General features: G+C 32.1%; 4 protein-coding genes across 6 annotated transcripts; 2 read left to right on the top strand and 2 right to left on the bottom strand.

Annotated features, from left to right (window-relative positions):
• The first annotated feature begins 4,101 nt into the window (after window positions 1-4,101).
• LOC124940754 (serine/threonine-protein kinase 4-like) lies at window positions 4,102-15,821 on the top strand. 2 transcript variants are annotated; one of them, XM_047481293.1, is made up of 21 exons: window positions 4,102-4,363; window positions 4,683-4,909; window positions 6,211-6,267; window positions 6,526-6,553; window positions 6,637-6,759; window positions 8,139-8,250; window positions 8,402-8,439; window positions 8,754-8,807; window positions 9,090-9,158; window positions 9,435-9,551; window positions 9,652-9,720; window positions 11,614-11,693; window positions 12,182-12,310; window positions 12,393-12,582; window positions 13,002-13,091; window positions 13,178-13,345; window positions 13,516-13,631; window positions 13,714-13,849; window positions 15,087-15,211; window positions 15,314-15,490; window positions 15,594-15,821. In XM_047481293.1, the coding sequence occupies exons 2-21, from the start codon at window positions 4,815-4,817 to the stop codon at window positions 15,634-15,636; spliced, it is 2,016 nt and encodes a 671-aa protein (XP_047337249.1). In that variant the 5' UTR covers window positions 4,102-4,363; window positions 4,683-4,814; the 3' UTR covers window positions 15,637-15,821. The 2 variants fall into 2 exon arrangements, with proteins under 2 accessions (XP_047337249.1, XP_047337248.1); XM_047481292.1 differs by having other exon boundaries at window positions 12,390-12,582.
• Window positions 15,822-16,627: 806 nt separating this feature from the next.
• On the bottom strand, window positions 16,628-18,605 carry LOC124938780 (PRA1 family protein H). Of its 2 annotated transcripts, none has more exons than XM_047479287.1 (4): window positions 18,038-18,605; window positions 17,831-17,967; window positions 17,025-17,096; window positions 16,628-16,933 (listed from the first exon to the last, which is right to left on the bottom strand). In XM_047479287.1, the coding sequence occupies exons 1-4, from the start codon at window positions 18,514-18,516 to the stop codon at window positions 16,860-16,862; spliced, it is 762 nt and encodes a 253-aa protein (XP_047335243.1). In that variant the 5' UTR covers window positions 18,517-18,605; the 3' UTR covers window positions 16,628-16,859. The 2 variants fall into 2 exon arrangements, with proteins under 2 accessions (XP_047335243.1, XP_047335244.1); XM_047479288.1 differs by lacking the exon at window positions 16,628-16,933 and adding an exon at window positions 17,182-17,210 and having other exon boundaries at window positions 17,061-17,096; window positions 18,038-18,604.
• A 1,056-nt stretch (window positions 18,606-19,661) lies between these two features.
• LOC124940515 (ribosomal protein L11 methyltransferase) lies at window positions 19,662-22,260 on the top strand. Its single transcript, XM_047481038.1, has 7 exons — window positions 19,662-19,946; window positions 20,019-20,105; window positions 20,182-20,325; window positions 21,369-21,434; window positions 21,557-21,724; window positions 21,796-22,062; window positions 22,152-22,260. Exons 1-7 carry the CDS (start codon window positions 19,692-19,694, stop codon window positions 22,254-22,256), a joined length of 1,092 nt encoding a protein of 363 aa, XP_047336994.1. The 5' UTR covers window positions 19,662-19,691; the 3' UTR covers window positions 22,257-22,260.
• LOC124940514 (serine/arginine-rich splicing factor 4) lies at window positions 22,214-24,015 on the bottom strand. The gene is made up of 3 exons (XM_047481037.1): window positions 23,856-24,015; window positions 22,570-23,700; window positions 22,214-22,479 (listed from the first exon to the last, which is right to left on the bottom strand). The coding sequence occupies exons 1-3, from the start codon at window positions 23,937-23,939 to the stop codon at window positions 22,417-22,419; spliced, it is 1,278 nt and encodes a 425-aa protein (XP_047336993.1). The 5' UTR covers window positions 23,940-24,015; the 3' UTR covers window positions 22,214-22,416.
• Window positions 24,016-27,198: the final 3,183 nt, after the last annotated feature.

Below are 27,198 nucleotides of genomic sequence, written 5' to 3'. Positions count from 1 at the left end.
TTCCCTTGTTGTTGTGTTGAATCATTCATTATTGCTGATGTGTCCGTATTTCCCTAACATTGAAAACAATAAAATTTTAAATAACCTTGTTTTCACATTATTAGGACAACTATCAAATAATTATGACATACCTTCTTTCTTGATCTCGAAGACGACTTCTTAGGGATTTTCTCAATTAAAGATTATTTCCTCTTTGTTAGTGGTCGTCCTCGACTTCTAACTTTGTTAAGAGAGTGTATCAAAATGGATGTAGAAGGAGATGCTTCTGTGTTTTTGTCTTTAGATGCTTCTGTGTTTCCATGATTAAGTGACATAAATTGTTCCATCAAGCCTTTTATGCCGTTCATCCAAAAAGAACAATTGTCTTCAGATTTTACTCCAACTTGTTGAACCTCATGCATCAATCGAGTTAGACTATTATGACGTTTTTTTCTTCAATAGACATATCTGAATCATAAATGTTGGTGATAGTTTGATACTCACGCTTAATATCTTTATGCCACTGGTCCATTATATAACACATTTGTATCTCATTCACTCTCATTTTTTTCAAGACAACCATGATATGCATACATAAAAAACCTCTGAACTCAAACAATCGACATTGACATTTAACATTGCAGTCAATTTCAGTATAATGCACATTGTAATAAACATCTCTTACATGTTCTCTATTAACCCCTAAAATGATTTCCTCAACTATAAATATACAAGTTGTCCCTTCCTCTTCAATTACTGAGATGTCGCACAACGTCAACCCCTCTAACTTGTTCTTGAACCAACTTAAATATATCTGGAGTGTAGAAAAGTTTGGTATTGCCTTTCAAAGGTAAATCCACTAACAATTGGTATCAAATAATTAAACGATTGAAAATCCAATTTCTTTTCTCTCTCGATATTTCTCAACAGAGACCTATCATATTGCTCGACGAATTGTTTGAGGGATGTTTTAGATTGCACATAGTCATCAAAGAAGGCATTCATACTTTCACTCTGTTGAGATGTGGACATCCCTGCCCAAAGCTGTCCTTTCACATAAATAGGTATCCATTTAGATCTTTCCAAAAATAAAGAATTCAACCAGACATTATCTTCCAGCTGATAATATTCTATTAGTCTAATCCAATCATCTTCGCCTTGTTGAATATTTATGGAGTTGTATACTATGTTTTTCAACCTCTTCTTTATGAGATGGTATTCAGTATGACTTCCAAGTTTTGTAGGAAGTTTCTTCATCATATGCCACAAACAAAAACGATGATGAGTATTAGGAAATACCTTCTCAATTGCAATCGTCATGGATCGACATTGGTCAGTGATTATGACATTTGGAGGTCAGTCATCCATACATTCCAACCAAGTTCTAAACAACCAAGTGAAAGAATGTGAATCTTCACTTGACAATAAAGCACATCCAAGTATAATGGATTGACCATGATGATTAACCCCGACAAACGGAGCGAAAGGCATTGTCATACCGATTTGTCAAATAGGTTGTATCGAAAGAGATAACATCATGAAAATCATCAAAGGCAGCCCTGCACCTTCTATCTACCCAAAACACGTTTCTAATTCGGGATTCCTCATCCAAATTAATAAGGTAGAAGAAGTTTGAGTTCCTGGTTTGCGTTCTTAAAAAATAATTTGTAAATGCTTCAGCATCCCCACTCCCTAACTTCAACCTTCGTGCTTCTACAACGTAATTTCAACATGTTCTTTCATCAAAAGACATGTTTTCATACCCTCCAGCTTCCACTACAAGGGATTGAAATGTTTTGGCCACAATTATTCTAGTTCCATCGTTTCTATTCAATCTCCTCTTCACATTTCCATCTATTACTTTGTAGGATCTAATATGTTGTATCCTCGTAAGGCTTAATGTATGGTTGTGCTCAAGACAAATACTTGTTATCACATATTCCCCTTCATTCCGAACAACAACATTAACCTTAGCTTTACAATTTGTCTTCATTATTAGTTTAGGCTGATGAAACTTTATTTTGGTCCTCGACTCTTTAATAAAACTCTTGGCACAACTATTGCTGAAGTATTTCCTCTTTCCACCTATATTTTTGCTCCCTAACTTGGTAATACCGAATCCAGTTGAGTGGGCATATGATGTGTAGAAATCTAAGAGTTGTTCTTCGGATTAAAAACTCATTCCAACATTGGGAATTTCACTACGAAAATAAGTGTAACTGTAAGAAAAACAACCCGAAACATTCCGAAATGAATATTTCGGGAACTAATTTATTCCCGAAATGAACATTTCGGGATGTGTCGAGACATTTCCCCGAAATTTTAACAAAAACTGATCCAAAATGTACATTTCCTAGAACAAACTTTTGCACAAACAATGGGTACCTTTAAGGGACGATTTATTCACGTTCAATGCATCATCTACAGCATTGTTCAAGTTGATGGGTTCCTGAAAGATAAAACAAGCTCAACAAAATACCATTTATGCAAAAACCAACTGAACAATATTGTTTTGTTTAAATAATTGGATCTGAAAATACCATTTATGCAAAAACCAACTGAATAATATTGTTTTGTTTAAATAACTAGATCTGAAAATACCATTGGGAGAAGTTCGTCGGAGAAGATAATTTCTTTCTCTTAGATTTTCGGGTTTAGGATTTGAGGTATCTGTGTTTTATCCTCTTATATAATTTTTCATTTTTTTTCAATTTTTTTTCATTTTTTTTCATTTTTTTCTTCTCTCTCCTACGTAGCCTGCCATGTAGAATTCGTGTGCTAGCTTTCGCTAGCACTTCGTTAAACATATCATTTCTCTTTTTGTTATTCACAAAACTGGTTTTGATTAATTCTCTAATAATTGTTATAACAATTGTAACCGAATCTTCTGGAGGAATCCAACTACTATATAATGTTGAACTCACTTCTCAATAGGGTATGAATAAATAAGATTGTGAAAAGCTTACTTTACTTTAATTCCCTCCCCAATCATTTTTCTTCGATTAAGTTTAAATTATTAGACTTAATTTAAGATTATTTAAAACTTATGCAAATACATAAAAAAAAAAAAAAAAACAGTGATAAACTATAGGTAGACCTTTAGAAAATTTATATGCTAACTAACTATTAATAAAAACAACACAAGTTACATAAGTGAAATTATCATATGTTTGGTTTCTCTTTAATGAAAAAATGATCTGAATTAAATAATAGCTATATAATATTTAATTATTGTAATTTAAATTATTTACAATTATAATATGAAACATCAGTCGTTTAAGAATTACTCGATTTATTCAAATTGAGGTTATTTAAATATCTCAAACAGATGGTATCTTGATTTAGGGTTAACATCGGATCACGCATAGAAGATGATTCTCCTGTCAATGACTATAGGATACCGACATCTGTATCACAACTTCGTTTCATTCTACATATTAATATTTTTTTTATTGTTCATTTTATTCATAAGGTTTTCAATATGTCACACTAATAACACATAATTAATTTCACATTCCATTGATATACTAATTTTTATGTCATTTTGACATTCAAGACAAATGAAATATCGGTTTATAAAGTCTGAAAAACCCACCAAACCAAATTAACCATCAAGTATGTGGAAATGGGGGAGAAGAGTTGCAATTCGGGTGGTAAATGAGTCGAGAGCCGATCTCTAATCAGTTTGAAAAACTTGAGCTCGATTCAATTAAGTATTTATTAGTTTGACTCGAACTCGAACGAGTTTCTTAATTTCAGTTCGAACTCGACTAGATTATTTATTTATAAACTCGACTCGACTCGAAAAACTTGAATAAAATATTTTTTAAATTTTAGGTTTTAATATTAAAATAAATAAATATATTATTTATTATCATGCTCGAATAAACTCGAAGAATAAACTCGACAAACCTTCGAGTTAGTACTTAAATGAGCTTGAGCTCGACTCAAATATTAAATCTCAACTCGGATTTGGTCAAAGTTAAACTCGAATTTTGACCCTAACGCTCTAATTATACCGGCAATCTTATATATTTTTTTAAGTTGGGTATCGGGTTTCAAATTTGAGTTTCGTTGTATATTAATCGGGTAGCTTTCTCCTATTCTTATCTCGAACCCGATTTAAAATACAAAGAACATACAGTATCGGGCTAGATCGCCAGCATGCTGTAGTCCAGCTGTAGTCAGCGTTCCTTCTTCTCGATCTCCATTGTTCAGCGAGAACCATCTTCAACGACGGTCGCCACAGTGGAATAGCTTGAGAAAGAAGAGGGAGATCCATTGATTCGTTTTCATTTCCCAGACCAATATCTTAGTTTTCACTGCACAAAGCAAACTCACCATCGAAGGACTATTGTCTTTCTCATGTTATTCACATTAACGGGTAAGTCACTCTAAGATTTACGGATTCTAAGACCTGACATTACGCTACGATTTCGTTTTTGCTGTCACGAAGTTGAATAAGTGGTGTTTGGAGAACCCTGTTGGTTGGACTGTCACTTCTGCCACCGTCTTTTTTACTTTACCCAACTGTCTTCAATCAAATTGTAATTCAATATGTTTCATTCCAGCCAAAATTTCCTCACATTATACTCCAAGTTTGATCATTTTCACTTTTTAGTATCTTTAGATCTCAAATTGAGGTTGCTGTTACTTACTGAATGTATGTACTATGAGGGTGAAAGTTTTCAATTTTGTTTCAGGTTTGGTGAACTGGACCATCATCATCAATTAATAGTATTTAAAACATCCCATTCTGTAGAATGCCGATTTATCTATATGAAATGTGAAAGACAGAAAATTTAGACTAGGAAGGGAAGGATTCGTGCCTAAGGATGTCTGATGCAGAAGCTCTTTCTGAGGTTACAGGTTCCAGATTCAGTGACTTGGAGCTTATTGGAAAGGGGTCATTTGGAAATGTCTATAAAGGGTATTCTTCATGTCCTTTGCTTCTTGTTATAAAATATCATTGCGTAGGTGTTGTTTTGTTTGCACACAAAATCCATCCTTATCTAGCAATAGTTCACAAAACCAGTATGCTTGTTACTATTAGGCTATTGTTTGGTTCATGCTGAATTGAATTAGAATTGGAATTGGCAGTCCAATTCTAAATAATTTGTTTGTTTGATGACTAGGAATTAGAATTATAATTCCAATGGAATTGAACTTATACAATTATTAATGTTTCAATTCCATCCTTTCCACTTCAGAATTGTGATTCCATGATTTCTCCAAACATAAGAAGCGGATTGTAGTTCAATTCCACCAGCTCTAAACGTGTCTGTCACCATCTTTTGCAATCTCTCTTCCTTCTTTTCTCCAGAAAAGTCTTACTTGCAATCTCAATAATGACCTCACACCATCTTTTTCTCAGGCAAACCATAGTCCCATGAGCAGTCCCATCACGGGCATTCTAAACTTTAATGTGGATACCATATTCATTTAACGACTAGGTTGTCTATCATCGATTTGTAACGGTATTAGTAGGCAATGAGTAGTAGTATAAGGATAGTATGGTAGCTAGTAGAGTAAGTTAGTGGGTTTATGGGTTAAAATAGCAATAGTATGTATTTGATACAAAAGGGAGACTAGGGTTCTGAAGGGCCAATTACAAGACAACATGTTGCCGGTAATTTAATAGTATTAGGGTTATTATATCTAATTATTGTTATTTATTTAATCTGTGATTAGGATAATATTTATCTTTCCAATTTATTATGATAGTAGATACCTTTCCCATTATTGTTTATTAAGATAGTATTTATCTTTCTGAATTAATAGGATAGTAGTTACCTTTCCAGTTTAGGGTTAGGCTTGTATAAAAAACATATCTAAGTTATTGTTTAATATTATTGAATGAAATCATGAAAGGTTCTATACTTCTTGGAATGTTTAAACACTTTGGACTCTTAACAGTATTCTTCCGGGTAATGAATGAAATGGTGTTAAATCTGTACTATCTTTCTGCGGCTTAGGTCATTCTTAGTCTCATCTACATCTATTCTACAAATCCTAGATACAAATCCAAGATATCTAGGGTGGTAAGAAACACAATTTTATTTTTTTATATACAATATATCTGCATTACCCTGTTACTGCTTTAAAGTCACTGGTGCTATCTTCTTAAAAGTGTGGCAGACATGAGGGTTGATGATTAGAAGAAAACCTAATATTTTTTCCTTATGCTAGTTGAAATTTTCTCCATAACAGTACTAATGGTTTGTTATGCAGGTTTGATAAGGAGTTCAATAAAGTCGTTGCCATTAAAGTAATTGACTTGGAAGAATCGTGAGTACCCATGTTATATACTTCATAATTTGATATTTACCCCTCTATTGTTTGTCCGCTTCTAAACGTTTGTACTTTAAGGAAGGCATGCCTTAGAAATTACTTTTCTATATTTTCTTTGCCATCTAATTAGTTTAGATGTGTTAGTGCTTTTCTTCCATGTGAAGGACGAATAAATAGTTTTATTTATTTTTTAAATGAAAAAATAATTTGTTTATTCTTTATTCACTTCCTTTCTTTGGGCTTTGCTTTCCACAGGGAGGATGAAATTGAAGATATCCAGATGGTATACCTGAAAATATGATTCCTTTATCAAATTCAGTTAGTGCATTAAACAAAATGTTTCTTAACTAAGTCCTTTGCTCTCAGGAAATTGCAGTTCTTTCACAATGTAGATCGCCTTATATTACAGAATACTATGGCTCTTATCTTGACCAAACAAAGCTCTGGATAATAATGGAGTACATGGCTGGCGGCTCTGTTGCTGATCTAGTAGGTCACCTATCACATTGTCTTATGCATCTTGTTTTCTCATTTATATGTATTGATCTCATGCATTAGTTTGATACATATTGGCCTTTCTTTTTTGTAAATGGTCCGGGTGTGAAGACTCAAACCATGACCTTAAGGACATGAGTTTCTGAGCTCTACCACAGAGCTATGAGTCTTTACACATATTGGCCTGTTTTGTTATCTACTTCTTTTTTCTTCTTGCTTTTTCTTTCCCGTTCATCATGATTTGAAAAATCTACATTTGTTATGTTCGTAAAAATGACATTGGTGTAAAATTAATTTGATCATAATCATCGTAAAAAAAATATCTATAAAATTAAGCAAAAAGAACTACACTATAATTTGGATAATGATCCAAAAAACAATATGATGAGGATTGATACTTCTTTTATACCAAACATTTTTTTTCAATTTTAACTTTGACGATTTTCCAGTAGGATGTGATTGAGTTGGTGACAAAAATACTAGGTTCCATATAGGATCATTCTTATGTGCCTCGCAATGATTTCCATAATTTGCTTCTCTCGAATTTGGACAACACTCCCGTATTGTGTCTATCTTCCACTTCTATCATATGCTATTTGGATTCTCAGAAATGAGCTTATATGCCAGATTATTGAAAGGCTATCAGAAGATAGCTTATCTGTGTTCCAGACTTGTTTGGTTTTGAGTCCTAACTTCCAGATTACCCATAAGTACATAAATTGAAACTAGTTTTCTTCTTTTGAGAACATATATTGAAGTTGAAACAACAGATAAATCTGATGTAACTTTTTCCTCTGAATGTTATATGATGAGAAGAGATACATATAGACGAAATAACAACAGTTAAGTGTAAGCACTATCATATACAATATTAAGCGACTAAATTTATAATAGGATTGTTACAACTAGTTTTCATGTTTTATACGTGAAGCCTACTAATAAGCATTGAATTGGAATTTAGGTCTTAAACCTTGAATTAGAAGGTTACAATATAAAGCCGTGACTGATGTGAGTGAAAGAAAATAGAGTTTGAGATGAGGATAGAGCTCTTAACACACTAAGAACATTGTAAGAAAGCTAGAGATAAGAAACAGATAATCCAACTAGATGGGAAGAGAGAATCCAACGAAGAGATAGAATTTCCATTAAACATTTCACAAATATCTTTGGCGCCATCATACCTTATTTATAGTAACCACTGATCATCTTATTATGGGATTAACCGTTAGCCGAAACCATTACCGTATCACCTACCTTAGTATCTTTAGGGTGCGTTTGATAAAACTGACAATAAATGCTGAAACCAAAAAAAATAGCTAAATTTTTAAGTGCTTGGTATTAATGTTCATCTTCATTGGAATTGCTCCTTCTAGATACAACCTGGGCAGCCGCTGGATGAGATGTCAATAGCTTGCATTTTACGTGACTTGCTGCATGCCATTGAGTATTTGCACAATGAAGGAAAAATTCACAGAGACATTAAAGGTACTACTGAAAATTCTTATGTGGAAAATTCTCCACTAACCTCAAGTGTTGGAACACCGTTGTTTAATAGTTCCTCGTTATTTATCTGCCTAAATTAAATCCTTGCCTCTTACTTTCACTTACACTTCTCTGTACTTGTATGTTTCAACAGCTGCAAATATTCTATTGACTGAAAATGGTGATGTTAAGGTACATTTTCCTTGCTCAGCAAGCTGTGAGCTTCCACATTTTCCTTGAACTTATTCACCACTTAGGCCTTGTTTGATCTCGGGTATCGGAAAAGAATATTGTTTGATGTAAAAGTTGATTATTTGAATAAAATGACCAAAATACTCCTAATATTTAATATTTTTTAATGTTTTACAAAATTAAGTAAGGATATTTTGGTACTTTGTTGATAATTTGGATAATGTGATTGTAGAAGTGATGATTGACATCAAACAAGGCTGTAGTTGGGAGAACGCTGACTGTTTATGGATTTCATGTATTTAATTTTGTGACAGGTTGCAGACTTTGGTGTATCTGCACAATTAACTAGAACTATATCGAGAAGACAGGTACAATTGTTATGTTTCCATACACTGTTCTTACATTCTTATTTATGATTTCATGAAGCCATTTTCTTTCTAGATACTCATTTGATGATTGAACTGTTTGTATGTTTTCCATGTGATACATTTTCTCTTTGTATTCTCACGCTAGCTTCTTGAACTGTTTGGCCCTTTTCTTTGTTGATCAAGTTCCTTATGTTTTGTTTTGGTTATTATTTCTTGTAATGAGGTGGAATGTAGATGGCTATTTACTGTCAACACTTCCACTGATGCATTTGACATTAACAGACTTTTGTAGGTACTCCATTTTGGATGGCTCCAGAAGTAATTCAAAATTCAGATGGGTACAATGAGAAGGTAATTTCTGTTATAACAATGCCCCATTTGGAAACACTTATTGTTTTTGTATACATTTGAAAACTAAATTTCTTCGGAGACAAATTCAGATTTTTATTTTTGTTTCTGTATGTGGAAACGGATCTAGATACGTAAAAAATAAGTGCTTCTAAATGGGCCCCCTCTTTTCTTCATACAAGGTTGTAATTTGTGGATGTGGTAGATACAGTTTTCAATTTCTGTTCCTGTTTCCTTGGTCCTTGAATTGTACACGCCTGATGCTTTTGTTTGATGCAGGCAGATATTTGGTCTCTTGGGATAACTACAATTGAGATGGCTAAGGGAGAACCTCCTTTAGCAGATCTGCATCCAATGCGAGTTCTTTTCATTATACCTAGGGAAAATCCGCCGCAGGTTCTTTTCACATCTTCAACATTTGAAGGGGAAAAAAAGTAAAACTAAAGGTTCATATTAGTAACATTCTGAGGACCATCATTTTGTATTTGTTATGCAGCTGGAGGAACATTTTTCCCGTCCTATGAAAGAATTTGTTTCACTTTGTTTGAAAAAGGTGCCTGCTGAGGTAAATGTTCATGCCCTTACTTTCCTACCACCGTTATTTTTCCCATCATAGTAACTCTGTAGGGACATGCTTAACAATTCTGTTAGCATAGATCTCATAAGACCCATTCAAAAATCTTAAAATATGTGGATCGAAAGGCGTGGGGAGGCACCGACTGTGATCCATGGATCTCTGATCTGGAATCCATATCCAAGAGCTGAATCCTTATGTTATTGTGATCTAGGATTTTGTAGAAGAAATGTAGGTGAGACTAAGAATGACATAAGCATGAGAGAGATAATCCAGATTCAATCTATTTCATATACATACTACACTGCCACACTGCCACACTAACTCATATATAAGCTACTTACCTATTAACCCAATAATCAATTATCTCACTAACTTACTATACTAACTACCATACTATCCAAGCATCTTATACGGCTACTATTTACCTAGTACTATCGTTACAAATTCTGCTGTCTTGAATGCTTTACATGCTAAAATCTTCTGTTAAACGAAAATATCTAGATTTGGTATAATATACAGGTGTTTTTGGTGTAGATTCAATTCATCTCTGTGTTTGGCTCCCGGAAGTGGAAAATACCACTTTTTCTTTTTTTCTTTTTTTTCTTTAAACTCCATTTACTCCTGCAAACAGCTATGAAGTTGTGGCACAACATATTAACACGCAAGGAATATGACATGATTAGTGCCATAAATGAGCTGATCCAAAACATCTTAATTTTTTGCTCTATTCTATGCATTTTTTGCCATGGTATGACACAAGATGGTTATTACCCTGAAATGACACTAATCTATTTTGTGAAACAAAACTGGGTGAAAAATATTACTAACCATGTTAATTTAATTGATACATACATGACATAATTCCATTTGTGACAAGATTGATGTATCTACTTTGCACATGCAAAATTTATTCCTTATCCTACATATTTATGCTGATATACTTGTGCAAACAATGTGATAATCTATGAATTAGGATTCAGTAATGTTTAGATCTAGGGCAGGACAGTACCTTAGTAACAGCTTGAGATTGGATAGGATGAGAAGAGATAAGAAGAGAATTGTGATTACAGATCCTTGAGATTGAAATAATGGTTGAAATGCCTTCCATTCTCAGATTGTTGTCTTCTTCATCATTCAATTGTTGTAACCTCTTTTCCCTCCAAGTTTTCCCGCCAAAACCAGTTACAGCTGTCCAACCCAACTTCTTTTCCCATCTTTTATTTAACTACTAAAATATAAGAACTTGCTGTTAAAACAGCTTATTTGTAAAATAACTACCGACGATTATACCCGCCAGCTTATTCTAGGGCTTACAGCCCTAATTCTCAATTCCCTTCGTAACACAATGCTATATTCGTCTTTTCAGATTTAATGATAAGTTTAGTAATTGAGAAAAAAACCCTACAAATGATAGCATCTGACTTGTTTTTTGGTTCAAATCTTCTGTATTTTCCATTTTTGAGATGCTTTTCTGTGATAACCTAGTTTTAAATTTAATGTCTATATTTTATTTTGGGTTTAATTCAATGTTTGTTAACTATTACAAATAAGTTGAATAAACAAATTCTAGATCTAAGGAACTTGGGAACATAAAGAATGTCAAAAGCTGATATTGTGGTGCACCCATAAGATTGACTGACTACTCAGATTCTTATGAGATTAAGTTTCATATCATAATGCATCTCAAATCTAAGTGCCTAATGATGCCATCATTTAGATTGGTAAGTAGGTTATGGGGGCATCATATTGGGATAGTTAGCAGGTTACAATCTGTGTTGGCTTCCTTTTGTATTGTAATCATTTCAAACTGGAAATATTAAGATCCATGAACATGTTTCTTAAATTTTCTCTTATGCTGGTTCTCATATCTTTTCCATTCAGAGGCTAAGTGCAAAAGAACTCCTTAAGCATCGTTTTATCAGGAATGCTAGAAAGAATCCCCGCCTATTGGAAAGGATAAGGTTAGTTATGACCCATCTAGTCACCTGCTTCATTTTTCCATTTCATTCCGAGTTTGATATTAGAGGTTTAAAATTCGTTACACTAATAGGAAATTGGATTTTGTAACAATTCCCGTTGAAAAATCGCAAATTTAAATTGAAAGTGATTTTTTTCATTTGTTATATTTTTTTTTTTAAATCATAATCCAAATTATAGTGTGATTTTCATTTCATTTGGTATAAAGATTATTTTTTAGATTATAATCCAAACTATTGTGTGATTTTTTGCTTCACTAAGTATAAAGATTTATTTTCTGCATTGTGAACTCGATTATTATGTAGATTATAATGATTTCTGACAAACATTACAAATAGGCTCAATGTCTCCGTGATAAGATTTTGGTGTATCTGCTCCTTGGAATGTTGTGGTTTTGGTGCTGACTGATTTAAGTTTTGCATTTGTTGCTATTTCTCATAGAAATCAAAAGTATTTTTCTTGCACTTGACAGAGAACGACCAAAGTTTCAGAAAAAAGAGGATGGAGAAACACCTAGGAATGGTCTTAGAACTCTAGAGCTGGGATCCGGCACGGTAAAGGCATCTATTGATTCAAAGGCTGAAGAAACTGTCAGAGCCAGGTTATTTCAATCTTAACTTTAGCTTGTTTCAGGTTTATTGTAATTGGAATTACGATTGACTGACATGTTAATATTGCAGCAGACAAGGAATAATGTTGAGAAATGCTGAATGGGACTTCAGTATTGGTGGACAACCTAGCACTAATCTCGGAACTGGAACAATGAGAAGTATAGTAAGACCACCACAGGATAATAAGGACAAGAAACATGAGGGTTCTTACAATAGCAATCAGTTGTCAATTGCTCCTGCAAGTGTTCTGCATCATGATTCTGTAAATGACATAAGGGTTTTTCTGTAATTGTTATTTTTGTAGAGTAAACCCGTAAATAAGCCCTTAAAGTATTCGTTGCTACTTTTTCTTTATAAGCCATTCAATTCTGAACCCTTTTAAATTGTTAATTTTAACGGGATATTTTATGTTCAAGTATCAGCCACATAGGATCATTTTTGTTGATTGACCCTTTTAGTTATTCCTAAATAAGTGATGACACTACCAAAAATGAAAGCGTACAGTCAATAGAAATGGTCTTTATGCGGATGAGAGTTGAACTCGAAAAAAATCCTGGGTTCATATAAAAAGCAATAGTTTAAGGGTGGATTTCAAAATGCACGAATACTTTACTCTTTTTTAAATTGCTATAACTTTAACTTAAATATTGCAGTTATACTAACTTTTTGCAAAACTTGCAGGAAGAATCATCAGCTAGTGAGACGGGGACTGTTGTAATAAGATCTCCTGGAGTTCGGCCATCTTCCTTTTCTAGTGATCAGAGTTCTCTGGTAAGATCTTTGTCCACAAGGATTCAAAAAAATGTCGTCAACTCCGAGATTGAAAACAATTTGTTCTTCTTTCAACTGGCCTTTAGTCTAGTGGCACATATGCATCCCCCTTTGAGGATTCTTCCCCCAGTGGTACTATAATTTACCGTGGACAAAAGGATGGTTCTGATTCTCCTCAAACTCCAAAGTCAAGACTGGGAGTCCAAGAAAGAACTTCCAGTGCTTCTGAGGACAGTGCTATGAATGTTGCAGAGGTTAGTTCTAGTTAATATTTATGTTTGTCTGAATAAATATTTATTACTTAACCCCATTGAAAGCACTTTGATTGAAGTGTGATCATAGTGTAAAAACAAATTGTTACTTACTCATATAGAAGATGTTTATTCAAAATTTACTGATGTTCTATTTTTCTGTGTTTATTTAGGCAAAAGCTGCTTTGAAGAAAGGAAATCCAAGGGAAGGGTCTGGATTGGGCAAGGTGGGCAAACATGGGCAAGACAATAAACAGAGAGATTTCACAAGCGCTTCTACTTCTTCAAGGTAGGAGTCAAAAGTATATTTGACTGGTTTCCCTATTAACCTTCCACAAACATAATAATACTAAGTTGTAGTTTTTCTTCAGAAATTCTCTTGATTATCTGGATGCCAAAAGTTCTTTTCCAAGATCACAGCCTGCAAACGATGACGAAGACAACACACAGACTGCTGCGTTCTTACCTGCATCTTTATCATTTCTGCTGATCCCATCACTAAAGGAGGTAAGAAATTAAAGCATTTTCTCTTGCTAGTAGTTGTTGTAATTTGCGGAATGCTTGAATATTCATTAGGCATGAAATATGAGGAAATTTCTAATCTTACATTGCAGAACGGATAACATAGATTTTACCAAAATCCCTATAAAGTTAGAGTTTGATTCATGTAGGATTGTTTGGAAATAATCTGTTTTTTTTGGAGAAAAAAACTTGTTTGATGTAAAAGGTGGTTTATTTGGATAAAAATACCAAATATTTAATATCTTAAAATGTTATAGAGAATAAAGTGTAAGGGTACATTGGTTGATGATTAATGATGAAATTGAAGGACTGATGATTGATGAGATGATAGGTTATTTGGAAATAATCTTAAATATTCACATGAAACCAGCTCTTAATGTTGAAAGCTGTATATTAGTTGATAATTTATCTTCTGTTTTACAGAATATGTCATCTATTTATAGGATTTTACAAGGTAATATCACAATAAAATCCAACTATATATAATCATACAAAAATAGTTAGAAACGTGGTATCGAGTACTTTTTTTTAAAAAAAAGGTCAACATTTATATCATTGAAAGCCGCAAACACCATGTTCATTCACAAGGTACAAGCAAAATAGAGGAAATGAACTAAAGAAAAGAAAAAAAGAAACAGATTATGAGCAGTTTGATTGAAGCAAAAGAGTGGAGGAGAAAACTATTTATCCTTTTCAATCCTAAATTGCTTTCCATCTTAACGATCTTCTAAAACACGTGATAATGGAATATATAATGAGGCTATCTGAAAACTGCTATTTTGTCACTAGGTGAATCACAAAAGTGAAACTGAGAGTGAATATTGTTTGGTATAAAATTGTTTTCTGGATCATGATATAAATATATTTGTAGACCATGATCCAGACTATAGTATAATTATTTGTTTCATTTGATATAAAAATTATAATGAAGATTATTTCTAGATAATTGTGATTTTTGAAAAATATAACAAACACATGATCAAAATGAAAAATCATGATACTAACACTCCTCAAACCCAAGTTAGTTGATTTTATGATAACAGTTGCTTCGTCTCTTCAGTCTTCATCATCTCTTGCTCTACTGCTACCCATATCAAATTTGCAATTTAACTGTTGAATGATCAAAATCTACATGATGTCTTTAATTTAACATAATGTTTTGTACTCTAGTTCTCGCGATTATAATCTGATATATCTTATTACTCGCTTATGTGCACCATAGGCCATTGGTGATGATCCAGATGGACCAACATTGCTTCGAGTTGTAAACTCGCTTAAGGACATGGAGCGCACGATACCTGGATCATGTGAAATTTTTGTCAATAGATTACTTCATCGGCTCGAGAGGTCACACTTGCACCATGTTTTTTTTTCCTGTGTGTTTGATGACTAAACAAGAAGGTGATGAAAAGTTTTTATTTTATTTTGATAATGCAAAAATATGTGCAGTTCAAAGGAGTCTTCTTTGAAGGATCTGCAGGAGTTGGCAACCCACATCTTTGTTAAGGAAAAAAAGACATCCGATAATAGAAATCATGAAGAGGGTGATAAACAAAGAAAATCCCAAAATAGAGATTCCAATTCAAGTGCCAATTTAAGCCCTCTGGCAAGATTCTTACTTTCGAGGTTAGCGACATTATTATTATGTTATATATATTTCATTCATCGATATTGCTCATCCAGTTTCTCTTAGCAAATTTAATGCTTTGCACCTGACTACATGATGCAGATGGCAAGGCCTAGCTTCTAGAGATCTGAATCCAACTTCATGATAACTTGGGTATTTTGCCTTGTTCATTTTCGCATATTATGTAGTCTATTTAATGTTTTTATTGTGTATACATATAGAAAATTTGGTTGTTCATTATTATTTTTATGTATTTGGTGCTTGTGTGAAATGAAAGAAATATCATACTGAATCCATATTATATTGAGTTTCATTTATCTTTTTGACTCATGCTTGATTGGGCAACTTTTCATTTTCATATTTCTGAATTATATATCTAATCTCACTTGATTTAAACTCAAAGTGCTACATTCCTAGGACATGCAAAAAAATTAGTTCTTATTAGGATTTTTTTTTTTTTTTAAAAAAAAAACTTAGATTATTTAAAAAAAAATAATGATTGGTGAGAATTTTTTTTGAAAAAATACTTAGATTATTTAAAAAAAATAATGATGGGTGATAATTTTAAAGATGCGAGAATTTTTTTTTAATAAAATGACTTGGTATTAATATATAAGGATAAAACAAAAGATAATAATTTGAAATGGAATGTGATTCAGTAATTTTATGAATGAATGGAGTGATTTTTTTTGGTTATTTAAATAACTCAAATCGATCCTGACTTAAATATTACCTTAACAATTTTAATTTTAGTTTATTACAAAGTTATCACAATTGAGAAAAGAAAAAGACAGACTTTCTTTTCTATTTTTGCTTCCTCATTAGTATAGCTTTCTAGTGACAAAAAAAACAGTATTCATGATACTAAATGTATTAGAACGCTTTAAGTTCATGTGAATCTCAATGTCACTATGTAACTTCTTTCTTATATAACGTGACATCGACACATCGACGCGTCTTGTCAACAATCCAAAAACCCAATTAACATAATAAAGTGTGTAGAGCTTTTCAAGACACTTTTTTAGCCCAATTGGAAGAACAGTTCTATCATTGACACAATTTTCAGGTTTGTATCTTGATTTGATCCCCACCTAAATCAAGATGAAGTCAGTACTATGTTCTTGTCCTTCTAGCTAAGAGTGGAACTTTATCAATATTTCAAGCTTACAGTAAGAACCAATCAAAATGTCATCATTGATGTTCTGAATAAATAAAAATGAACCATTTGTGAACACAGTGCAATGCATCTGTAAAAAAACATATATATATTTCATCTAAACAGCTTATTCACTCACTGCAAAAAAAAATGTGAACAATTTATTTCATGAAAATTGCAGCTACTTATATTCAACTACATTCTTCATTCATTCATCTTCTCTTCCCTCTACCAGAATCCCTAGCAGATGGAGTTAGTTTACGAAACGATGCATGCAAGATCATTGCTGCAAAAAAACATATAAAAATTAGAACTGGGAATATAATTGAAGTGAGGAAAAGAATGTGAATCGAGAAAAAAAGGAACATGGAAAGCACCAGAATAACTGAATGCAAGAGAAGTGAAGACGGCGAATTGAACCTTTGAAACGAACAAAATGAGAGCAGTGGCTGCAACAAGAATAAAACAACACACAAAATTCAGTTGGTGAGGAAGAAAGTAAATTCAAGAAACTCTTTCAACCTTAAACTTAACCTAATATGCTTTCTTGTATTTGTTAGTGCCTTCATGACAACATCAACACAATGATCAGAACCCAAAACAGAAAAGGAAATCTGAAAAGTTTATCTTCATAGCAACAGTAAATATTCGAGCCCACAAAATAGAGAAAAAAGAAATACCCAACTGGTTATTCGTAGCTAATGGAAGAAGAAACTCAACGAAATCAAAAAAACAAGTTTGAGGCCAAACAACATATATTAATTTTCTGGCTTGGGCAAATCCTTCGGGCAGACCCCTGGATATAGACTATAGTTAACCTCATACTTATAAGGAGTTAATATTTTATGTTATTTCGAGACATGGAACATCACAAACTAACAATTAATGGTTTCTGAATACAAAATTGAGAAACATGAAGAGAAGTTTTTATAACTAGCTAGAGATACACATCTTAACCTAATGGTAAAAACATTTGAAGCTAATCTAAGGAACATAAACATAACTAGAGAGGCTGCCCTAAACAAGTTAAGTGATTCAAATCAAAGTGCCCCTTGAACAAATAACAAGTGCCTGCTGAAAATGACAAATGAACAATCAAAATCCCCTTAACAAAATTGCAATTTTTTTCAGCAAGAACCCTATAACCAACAGAAAAAGCAAAAGAAGAAGTGGGTTTAGTTACCACACTGCGCAACAAGAACCAAGGTCCTCCTTGTTGAAGGGTATTGATCTAATCCCCATCGTTCACTAGAAAACTTGAGTGCATCCCAAATTGCCAAACAAGATAGCAGTCCAACGAGAGCAATAGGCATCTGATAACTGTGTAGTGAAATCAGTGAGACAATACGTGTAAAAAGAAGAGGAATTCAGATATGTTTGAGAAACGTACAGAGAACAAGCGAAGAAGATGATGTAAAGATAAGCATAGTTTCTGGCATATCTTTTGGGATTCTCGTGAACTCTTAACTGAGCCTGAGAAGGAGAAGCAGGGAAGCTATAGGAATCGATGAAACCGAAAAAATCGTGAGTCCAAGATGGAGTTGCGCGGGAGAAATCTTCAGTAGTGAGTTTGGAGAATGGGTTCAAAGTGAAGAGAGATATAAAAACCCAGAAACGAGATAAGAAAGGCAAGATGTGGGTACTGATGAATGTATTGGATGAATCAGAAGAAGAAGAAGCTGTTAGATTGCGATTGTGAGAGGAAGAAGAAGAAGATGGGTCAGCGGCAACGGGTGGGGTGGAGGAATTTAGACGGTGAAGGTCGGATGTACGCTGGTCGAGAATTTCTAAGTAGCCACCGTCGCGGAGCCATGATTCGAATGCTTCCTCCGGTACGCTCAATGATAATGGATTCTTTGAGAAAACCATCTTTCTAGATTTTCCCACCTTACCTTAACCTATAGATATGCTTCAAAAGAATCCTATTCTCTCCCATCCAGACCCCAATCACCCATTGTCTTTTCTTTTCTTTTCTTACTTCTTGTTTTACCTCTCGAGTTGGAACTCTTGAGTTGAGTCTAGTCGAGTCTGAGTTTAACTCAAAAATCCATAAATAATTTATGGTTGAGTTTTGTTTTCAACTATTTAAGAAAAGTTGAATCCATGTTGACCATTTCGATAGGTACATAGTATTTGGTGTCTCGTTTCTTTTTATTCTCTCGTATTTGAGTTGATGTTGCGTTTTGTTTGATTCCACGTCATGTTTAATTGGATCGGTTTTTTCGTCTGAAATCGTTGATGGGTCTTTTTTTTCTTACTTCATATTTTTTAGAAATTAAATTTACTTTATAATGGGTATAAAAGGTATCTAGGTTTCGAGATAGAGTCGAGTCTAAATTTAACTAAAAAATCGATAAATAATTATTGGTTGAGTTCCGTTTTCAATAAATTAAAGAGAAGTTGAATCTTTTTTTGTCCTATTTGGTATCGTTTTTTTCTCCCTACTATTTGAGTTAGTGTTTAATTGGATCGATTTTTTGTCTCGAATTTTTATAGTTCAAATAATACTTTTTAATCGTTGATGGGTAGTGTACTGCTTATACTCTTATATTGTCAATTTGTCACTCCAAATTCTATTAGAGATTAAATAATTAGATACAAGCTAATTTTTCATTTTTTCAATAAAATTTATTACATTTAATCTTTCAACTAGCCTCTCATAATTTGTATGAACTTCTCATTTTTTACCATATAAGTAGGTAATTCATTTTCATTTGACAAACATTTTTCGACGTCGTAACCATCGACTAAGAATAACTTTAACTATCGCTGATACTATTATGGTCGAAATTATTTCAACAATGTTTCATTGATTTGTTCGACTTGCTTTACTTCAACGTTCATCGTTAAATAACTCAAATAAGTTCGTGGACACTCAACAAATTGCATAATATTTTTTAATAAAAAAATCATTATTTTTAAAATTATTTAGATTAAAAAAATTATATAAACAAAAAAAAAATTTGCTACTTATAACAGTTTTTCAGATAAATACCAATAATAGTCAAATTATAGTCAAGAGTGAAACTTTGTACTAAAAAAAAATGATGCTAAATGTCGTTCGGAGTCATTTCGTCAAACACCTTACATGCAATATTCCGGCAACCAAATTCATCCGGCGTCTCACTCACCGGCGATCTCTCATACCTTCTCTTCCTTCTCCTCAAAAACTCGCCGGAGCAGCAAAGTTGTGTAGTTTTAGTCCGGCACCTGCAACGAGCATCCCATTATCAGCCGATACATGTCTCCTCGAATCTTCATACCTTTCAGTTAACATACGATGCCGACGAGATCAACTTGTAAGAGATTAATTACATGATTTGAACACTTCATTGATTATATTCTAACCTGCGATTGATTGATTTGATTAGGATTCTCTGTCAGAAGCACTTATATGCTTTGGTGCAAGTTCGATAAGTGTAGATGAACAAGAGAAGGATGAGGAGGATGATGATGAGGTTAAAATGTTACTTAGATGCATTTGAACTAACTAGTCTTTAATTTCTCTGAATAGTGTATGTGTTTTTGTAGCAGGTATCATTTTGTTGTATATTTGCTGATAGTGAAGAAGATGTGGAGAATTGTGTTTCGATTGCTGCTGATTCTATTGGCTTGAAAGAGATACCCAAATTTGAAATCATCAAGGGATATCATTCTGACTGGATAAAGCAATCTCAGGTTTAGCTGCTTTTCTTACTTATGGATCAGATATATATTAATCTCTACTCAATTCTCTAAGTGAGATTAAATAGCTTAATCTCTCAACTTTTGATAAGTTATGAATTAGAATCAACAATTAACCTAACTTTAATTAGGAAATAGGAAGAAGAATGATTGTATGTGAGTTGAGATAAAAGAATCACTAATTTAAGAGTGAAAAAAAGAGAGAAGGTTAGAACCCATATAGGTTAAAACAAGACCTTTTAGTTTTAGCGGTAGGAAGAGACGAATATATCAGCCGTCCTAAGGTCCACAGTAGGTTAAATTGGTTGAGTGTTTACGAGCTATATGTTTCACCCTACAGAGATTAAATACAATCATGGTCCTCAAAGTGTTCTTAATGAGAATCGAATTCGTGATCTTTACTATTTTAGACACGGTTTTTGTACTATTCTAGTGAGTTATGATTAACCTTAAGAGAGACAAATTCTTAGCGCTCCGCCCCCTTTATAGGTTGGGGAACTTTGGTTACGCGGTTTTCTCTTATAGGAGTCTCAGAGACAAATGATATTCTTGCATTTTCTTTTTTCAACTAGACTATGTTACTATTATTAAAACAATACAAAAATTATTATATTTATTCAATATAACATGTAAAACTTTGAAAGTCCTTACACATTCGTTTTGGGCACCCCAAACCTCAATCCGTTTAGGACACTCGATTTGGGCACCCCAAACCTCAGATCGGTTTAGGACACCCCAAATCTCAAGACTGCAATTGGTTGTTTGTTAAAATAGTTTATTAACATAAATATGTTTGTGGTTAAAATAACTTATTAGTGTTAGACTCAGTCTTTTGGTCACATCAGCCTCTATTAGGGTTAGAAACCCTAATCCTGATAACCTCATATATTGGTCTTTCAGCATGTTGGGATGTACATATATATTTTAAGTCATCAACCAACAAAATAAAAATTAAAATTAAAATTAGACCTCAATTCCAATTCTGCCCAACCCTATACATATCCTTAATCTTTGTATGTTCTTTTCCAATGTTACAGGAATCATTTTCTCCTGTAGAAGTTACCAAAGGACTATGGATTGTGCCCAAGTGGATAACTCCCCCGGTATGACTACAACTTATGTTTATGAAGCTTAGAATCTTTATGGACTTTATCTTCTATAAATATAATTGAAGCATCAAACCCAATTTGGAATCCTGAAATTGAAGCCTCTGCAAAATACTTAGGTTCCTGAAGCTATGAATATACTCTTGAATCCTGGACTAGCATTTGGAACTGGAGAACACCCCACAACTAAATTGTGCCTGTTGTTCCTCCAGCAATTCATTAAAGGAGGAGAACGATTCATGGACTATGGAACTGGTTCTGGAATTCTCGCAATTGCAGCTCTTAAGGTGATTCGTTATTATACTTAAAATACTTTTTCTAGTCCATGGTTGAAAATTGTTACAATCTATGTATGCAGTTCGGCGCAGCCTTCTCGGTTGGTTTAGATATAGATCCTGAAGCAATTACAGTTGCAAACCTCAATGCCTCGACAAACAAAATAGCATCTGAGAAGTTGAAACTGCAACTTGTTGCATCATCTACTACAACATGTTCAATCTCCGAGAAATTCGACATTGTCATTGCTAACATACTTTTGAATCCTTTGCTAGATTTGGCAGATGATATTGTTTCTTATGCCAAACCTGGTGGAGTTATTGCCTTGTCCGGCATCATAAAAGAACAGGTATGAGTTCTGAATCTAAATTCAAATAAAATATCTCAAACAAAATGTGTTTTCAAATGTAACTAATCTTAATGAGATTCTTGTTGCAGGTACCGGGCATAGTAACCCGATACTCAACATTCTTGGAACAAATTACTGTATCGGAGATTGATGACTGGGCTCTTGTCAAAGGCATTAGGACAACAAAAAATTAAACAACCGCAAACAAAGTTGTAAGTGGCCTAGTGAGCTATTTCATGTGTTCGAGAATTTTAATTCTGTAAAACGTTTCATAAATTTAACAAACCGAGAGACATTGTTATTCGAGGGGATCAAATTGCAAGTAGAGTGCATTACAGAGTGAAGTTGAGTTAATCATCGTCGCAGTTGCCTCCTTGCGAGTGCTCGGGGCTGGGGTTTGCGAACTGTGTAGCTAACCTGCTCACAATAATTCAATATATACATGAATAAGAACACATCCTTAAAGCCTGAAAAAGGTTTACAAAAACACAATATTAAGTTTTTCACCTGCACCATTTCACCATTAACCATCCTATTAATAGTCTTCTGCACAAACTGAGAAGCATCTTCTTCTTTATCATCATCATGATGATCTTTCTTTTCTTCTTTTGAGTTATGTTCTTGTGAAGCAGTAGGAGGAGGATTGGAACAAGGAATCATAGAAGTTGATGATGGTCCATCAATAACTTCTTTCGAGTTATGCGCTTCAGATTTGTTGGCATCAAGATTTCCACTTTCCTGGTTCTTCATTGCTGCAGCTTCAGCAATAGAATCTACAACAGGAGGCAGCTCTTCTTCTCTTATTACCTTAGTAGCACCATTTCCAGACTCGTTTTCGTGTTCAAAATTCGTGCTGGTTTTTGCTTTACTATTAATAAGTCTCTTCCTTAGATTCTCCAATGCCTTCTTTCTCAACAATGACTCCAAGTCCTCACCACCACCTCCATCATCCAATGGGAGGAGGGTCTCACCTTCTCCAACAAAGTTGGAAGAAGAATCCATATCTTTCTTACATCCTTCATTACTGTCATTGCTTTTGCAAGACGGGTAATCGTCGTGATCATACACCATCTCTTCATTCGGGGCGCCAACATCTTTGTTCTCTTCTTCTTCTTCGAAAGAAGTATTTCCAACAGTAATGACGGATTTTAAGCGAGTTGGAGGTATTATATTCTTCTCACTGCTGCTTATACTGTATGCACTGTAAGAAGACACACTTCTTGACCTTGACCTAGACCTAGATCTAGATCTAGGTTTCTTCTCATGATCATCCTTAATTTTAGACCTCCTCCCACCACCATAGTCGTCACTGCTTGAAGAACTTAAACTAGAATGTCTCTTACTCTTCTTTTTCTTCTTCATTTTACGTTTGTTCTTCGTATCGGAGTCTCTTCTTCTCGATTTCTTTCTCCTCTTAACAGGATGAGAATCTTCACTGCTTGAAGGGCTGGAAGAGATTCTCCGGCTTCGTTTCTTCTCATGATGCCTAACCTTACTGCGGGAACGAGGACGACGAGTTCTGGTTCGCCGAATCTCATCATTGGAAGTAGAAGAAGAAGAAATGGATAAGCTTCTAGAAGAATCATCATCGGAATCAGAATACGTGTTCCTGGATTTATCTTTCCTAGTTTTCTTCCTCTGCAAAATTAAGATGTGAATCGGAAACAGTAGAATTGACATATACAGGATACAGTACAGTGTATAGGGACAGTTGAAGGAGACATGAATAAAAAGGAAATAGATCGAAGAATCCTATGAATCGAATCGAATCAAATCGAAGAAGAGAATAGAACCTGGGAAGGGATTCTGGAGCGCTTTGATTTGGAAGAAGAATTGTTCTTCGTCTTTTTGGAGGATGAGCGGTTATTGACACCCATTGGAACAGAGCCTCCTCTGGTTTTCTGTGCTAGGTTAAAACCTCCAAAGACAGACAGACGAAGGAAGAAGAACAAGTTGTGATTACAAAAACTCAGATAGATTAATAGACAGATATATTATATACTAAGTTCCTAGTATCGCAATTATTTTTTTTTAATAAAAAAAAACAAATATATCGATTTGTCGATTTATTGACCGAGATGCACATTCAAATTATTGACATCGATCTACTAAATTTTAAACTGACGGTTTGATCGGTTCGATTACTAGAAAATTGGTTTAATCGTTTTAATCGATATGTGTTAAAATAGATCAAGTATATATCAATAACAACTCCCAAATATTTTCATGTATAAATATCCTATAACATAATTCACGAAACATTATTATAATTTTTACAACAAAATGCAATATATTAATAATTTTCTTATTAAACATTAAGAATCAAAATTTTGAAATTAAATTTGTCTACTTGTCTAGTAGATCAATAAGATGGAATTCCATGAACAGTTTCCCAAACTAACTTTGTTTGGCGTTCACTTTCCCAAACTAACCTAGTTTGTTCATTTATTCTCAAACTAACCTAGTTTACTATTCAAACTCATTTTTTTTTTTTTTTTTTTTTTTTTAACATTTCAAATTTATTATATATATATATAGATATATATATTTAAATTATTATTTATATAAACTTATTTTGATATATATTTTAAATTATTATTTTTAAAAATTTGATTATTTATATTTTGATATATAATTTAAATTATTTTTTTATAAATTTAATTATTTATATTTTAATATATATATATATATATATATATATATATTTACATTTCAAATTTATTATATATATATATATATATATATATATATATTTACATATATATGTGGCAGGATGATTTTCATCCCTATAAATTTATTTTTTTTACTATTCAAATTATTATTTATATTTATTGGATTGTCTTTTATTAAAATAATTTTGACAATTTTTCATTCAAATTATTATTTATATTTATTGGGTTGTCTTTTATTAAAATAATTTTGACAACTTTTTATTTTGATATAATTTCACAATAAAAATTTTATCAATTTTATCAATTTTATCTTACTAAAAATATGTCTTAAGTTAATGAACCATTAAATATTTATATTAAAATATAAATAATTAAATTTATAAAAAAGTAATTTAAATTATATATCAAAATATAAATAATTAAATTTATAAAATTAATAATTTAAAATATATATCAAAATATAAATAATTTAGTTTATATAAATAATAATTATATATATAATAAATTTGAAATGTAAAAAAAAAAAATAAAATAAAATAAAATAAAATAAAATGAGTTTAAATAGTAAACTAGGTTAGTTTGGGAATAAATGAACAAACTAGGTTAGTTTGGGAAAGTGAATGCCAAACAAGATTAGTTTAGGAAACTGTTCGAATTCCATACTCAAACTCCCTTTTCTCCTCCTCCAACTGATATCAATCCCTAAAACCAAAAGAATTTTTCTATTTTCTCTCTTGTAAACCCATATTTGGTTTGTACCGTAACTAATCTCAAATTTATTTTTTATTAATTTAACCCCTAAACTTAATTTAGGTACATTTTATACATTAAATTTATTGTATAATTTATTATTTTAATTTATTTATATAATTTATTTATATAAAATAAATTTATTTATATAATATTTTTTATATAACGTAAATTTAAAATAATATTTAAAAATTATAATAATGTTAAAAAATTATAATAGTGTTAAAAAAAATATAATAATAATAAAAAATTATAATAATGTTAAAAAATTATAATAATGTTAAAAAAAAATTATAATAATTAACAATATTTAATGATATTTATTTTTTTTAATAAGGTTTGTTTTATTATTATTTTGTACAATGTTATTTTTATAATATTTATTTTGTGTATTATCTTATTTTATTTTGTATTTAAATATAATTATAAAAATTATAAATTATAAAATACAAAATATAATTATAAAATTACAAAATACATTACAATAATACACAAAATACGAATAATTTTTATTTTGAAAATTTATCTCCTTTTTATTTGTACGAATAATTTTTATTTTAATTTTAGGTGTATATTTTTTAGTATGAGTATTGTAATTGTTAAATTTTTAATGAAATTTTATAATTAATTTATCATTAAATTTAAAATAATGGATTGGTATTAAAATGATGTGGTGTAATTTATAACAATGTAAAATATATGGGGTGATATTAAAAAGTTATAAAAATTGATGTAAAGAAGAATATTATTTTGGGTTTGATAATGAGTTTTTCGGTTAAAGAATAATTACTGATTGATGTGACATTTACATCAAAATGAGTTTAAAAATGGTTTTTTCGGTTGGAGATGGTCTTAACAAGTCTTTACGTTCATGATATTCTCTCATTATTATTATTACTTTAAGGGTTTAAGGGTGTGTCATAATCTAATATTTATAATACATTACTTATCATTATCAGTATCTTAATTTTGTTCTCGTCTTATTTAAATATTTGATCGGTTTGAGCGATTTCATTGACGTTGAATCGACAAACCGAACCATTGAGATCGGTTTGGTAAAAAGGAAATCATAACGAATTCGGTTTGGCCAGTTCGGTTTGATAATCGATTTGGTTTGAGCAGTTTCGATTTGATTTGATCAGTTTCGATTTATTTTGAACGATTTTGGTTTGGTTTAAAGGGTTTACTTACACTTTTTTTATTATAGGACACACCGAGAACTCCAAAGTTTCCTTCTTGTTTTGGAAATAAACCCGGTTCTTATTTAATTTGTTCAATACTTTAAATATAAATATAATTTTATTGACTCAAAATTTAAAAAAAGATTATAGAACTTGTAATCCTCGAGAAAATTCTTAATACGTAGTTTAGTACGTGTTTGAAGGATACGTGACAATACGGGAAAACCGAGGTGACTCGATGTTCGATGGTTTCAACCTTGGTTCGTTATTCATTTTTCTAAAATAAAACATTATTTTTAAAGATACAGTACTTGACAACTTTAAAAATAAATTATGTAAAAATATTAATTTTATTCAAATTTTAATAATATTTGGATTTGTTGTAACCAAAGGATGACTTCACTTGAAATCCTACTTAAATTAATTAAACATAATTAATTTAATAAAAGATTATTTTTTTGAAAATATAGTTGTCAAATGATTTTAGAAAAATTAGTAAAATGTACGTGTATAAACGTACTTTATACTGGAAT

This window comes from Impatiens glandulifera, chromosome 5 (genome assembly GCF_907164915.1).
Source record: "Impatiens glandulifera chromosome 5, dImpGla2.1, whole genome shotgun sequence".
Classification (NCBI taxonomy): Eukaryota; Viridiplantae; Streptophyta; class Magnoliopsida; order Ericales; family Balsaminaceae; genus Impatiens; species Impatiens glandulifera.
Note: the sequence above shows the minus strand (reverse complement) of the source record. Positions and strands in the feature narration are given on the sequence as shown.

Excerpts from the sequence above, each read along its gene's own strand:
- LOC124940514 (XM_047481037.1), bottom strand. The coding sequence starts at position 23,939 with ATGGGTGTCAATAACCGCTCATCCTCCAAAAAGACGAAGAACAATTCT. Across the intron at positions 23,701-23,855 it reads GCTCCAGAATCCCTTCCCAG|AGGAAGAAAACTAGGAAAGA; the intron begins GTTCTATTCTCT and ends TTAATTTTGCAG. Across the intron at positions 22,480-22,569 it reads TTAATGGTGAAATGGTGCAG|GTTAGCTACACAGTTCGCAA; the intron begins GTGAAAAACTTA and ends TATTGTGAGCAG.
- LOC124940754 (XM_047481292.1), top strand. The coding sequence starts at position 4,815 with ATGTCTGATGCAGAAGCTCTTTCTGAGGTTACAGGTTCCAGATTCAGT. Across the intron at positions 6,760-8,138 it reads GCGGCTCTGTTGCTGATCTA|ATACAACCTGGGCAGCCGCT; the intron begins GTAGGTCACCTA and ends TGCTCCTTCTAG. Across the intron at positions 15,491-15,593 it reads GCAAGATTCTTACTTTCGAG|ATGGCAAGGCCTAGCTTCTA; the intron begins GTTAGCGACATT and ends TACATGATGCAG.
- LOC124940515 (XM_047481038.1), top strand. The coding sequence starts at position 19,692 with ATGATGCTAAATGTCGTTCGGAGTCATTTCGTCAAACACCTTACATGC. Across the intron at positions 21,435-21,556 it reads CCAAGTGGATAACTCCCCCG|GTTCCTGAAGCTATGAATAT; the intron begins GTATGACTACAA and ends CAAAATACTTAG. Across the intron at positions 21,725-21,795 it reads TCGCAATTGCAGCTCTTAAG|TTCGGCGCAGCCTTCTCGGT; the intron begins GTGATTCGTTAT and ends CTATGTATGCAG.
- LOC124938780 (XM_047479287.1), bottom strand. The coding sequence starts at position 18,516 with ATGGTTTTCTCAAAGAATCCATTATCATTGAGCGTACCGGAGGAAGCA. Across the intron at positions 17,097-17,830 it reads GGTTCTTGTTGCGCAGTGTG|CCACTGCTCTCATTTTGTTC; the intron begins GTAACTAAACCC and ends TTCTTGTTGCAG. Across the intron at positions 16,934-17,024 it reads TCTTGCATTCAGTTATTCTG|CAATGATCTTGCATGCATCG; the intron begins GTGCTTTCCATG and ends GTTTTTTTGCAG.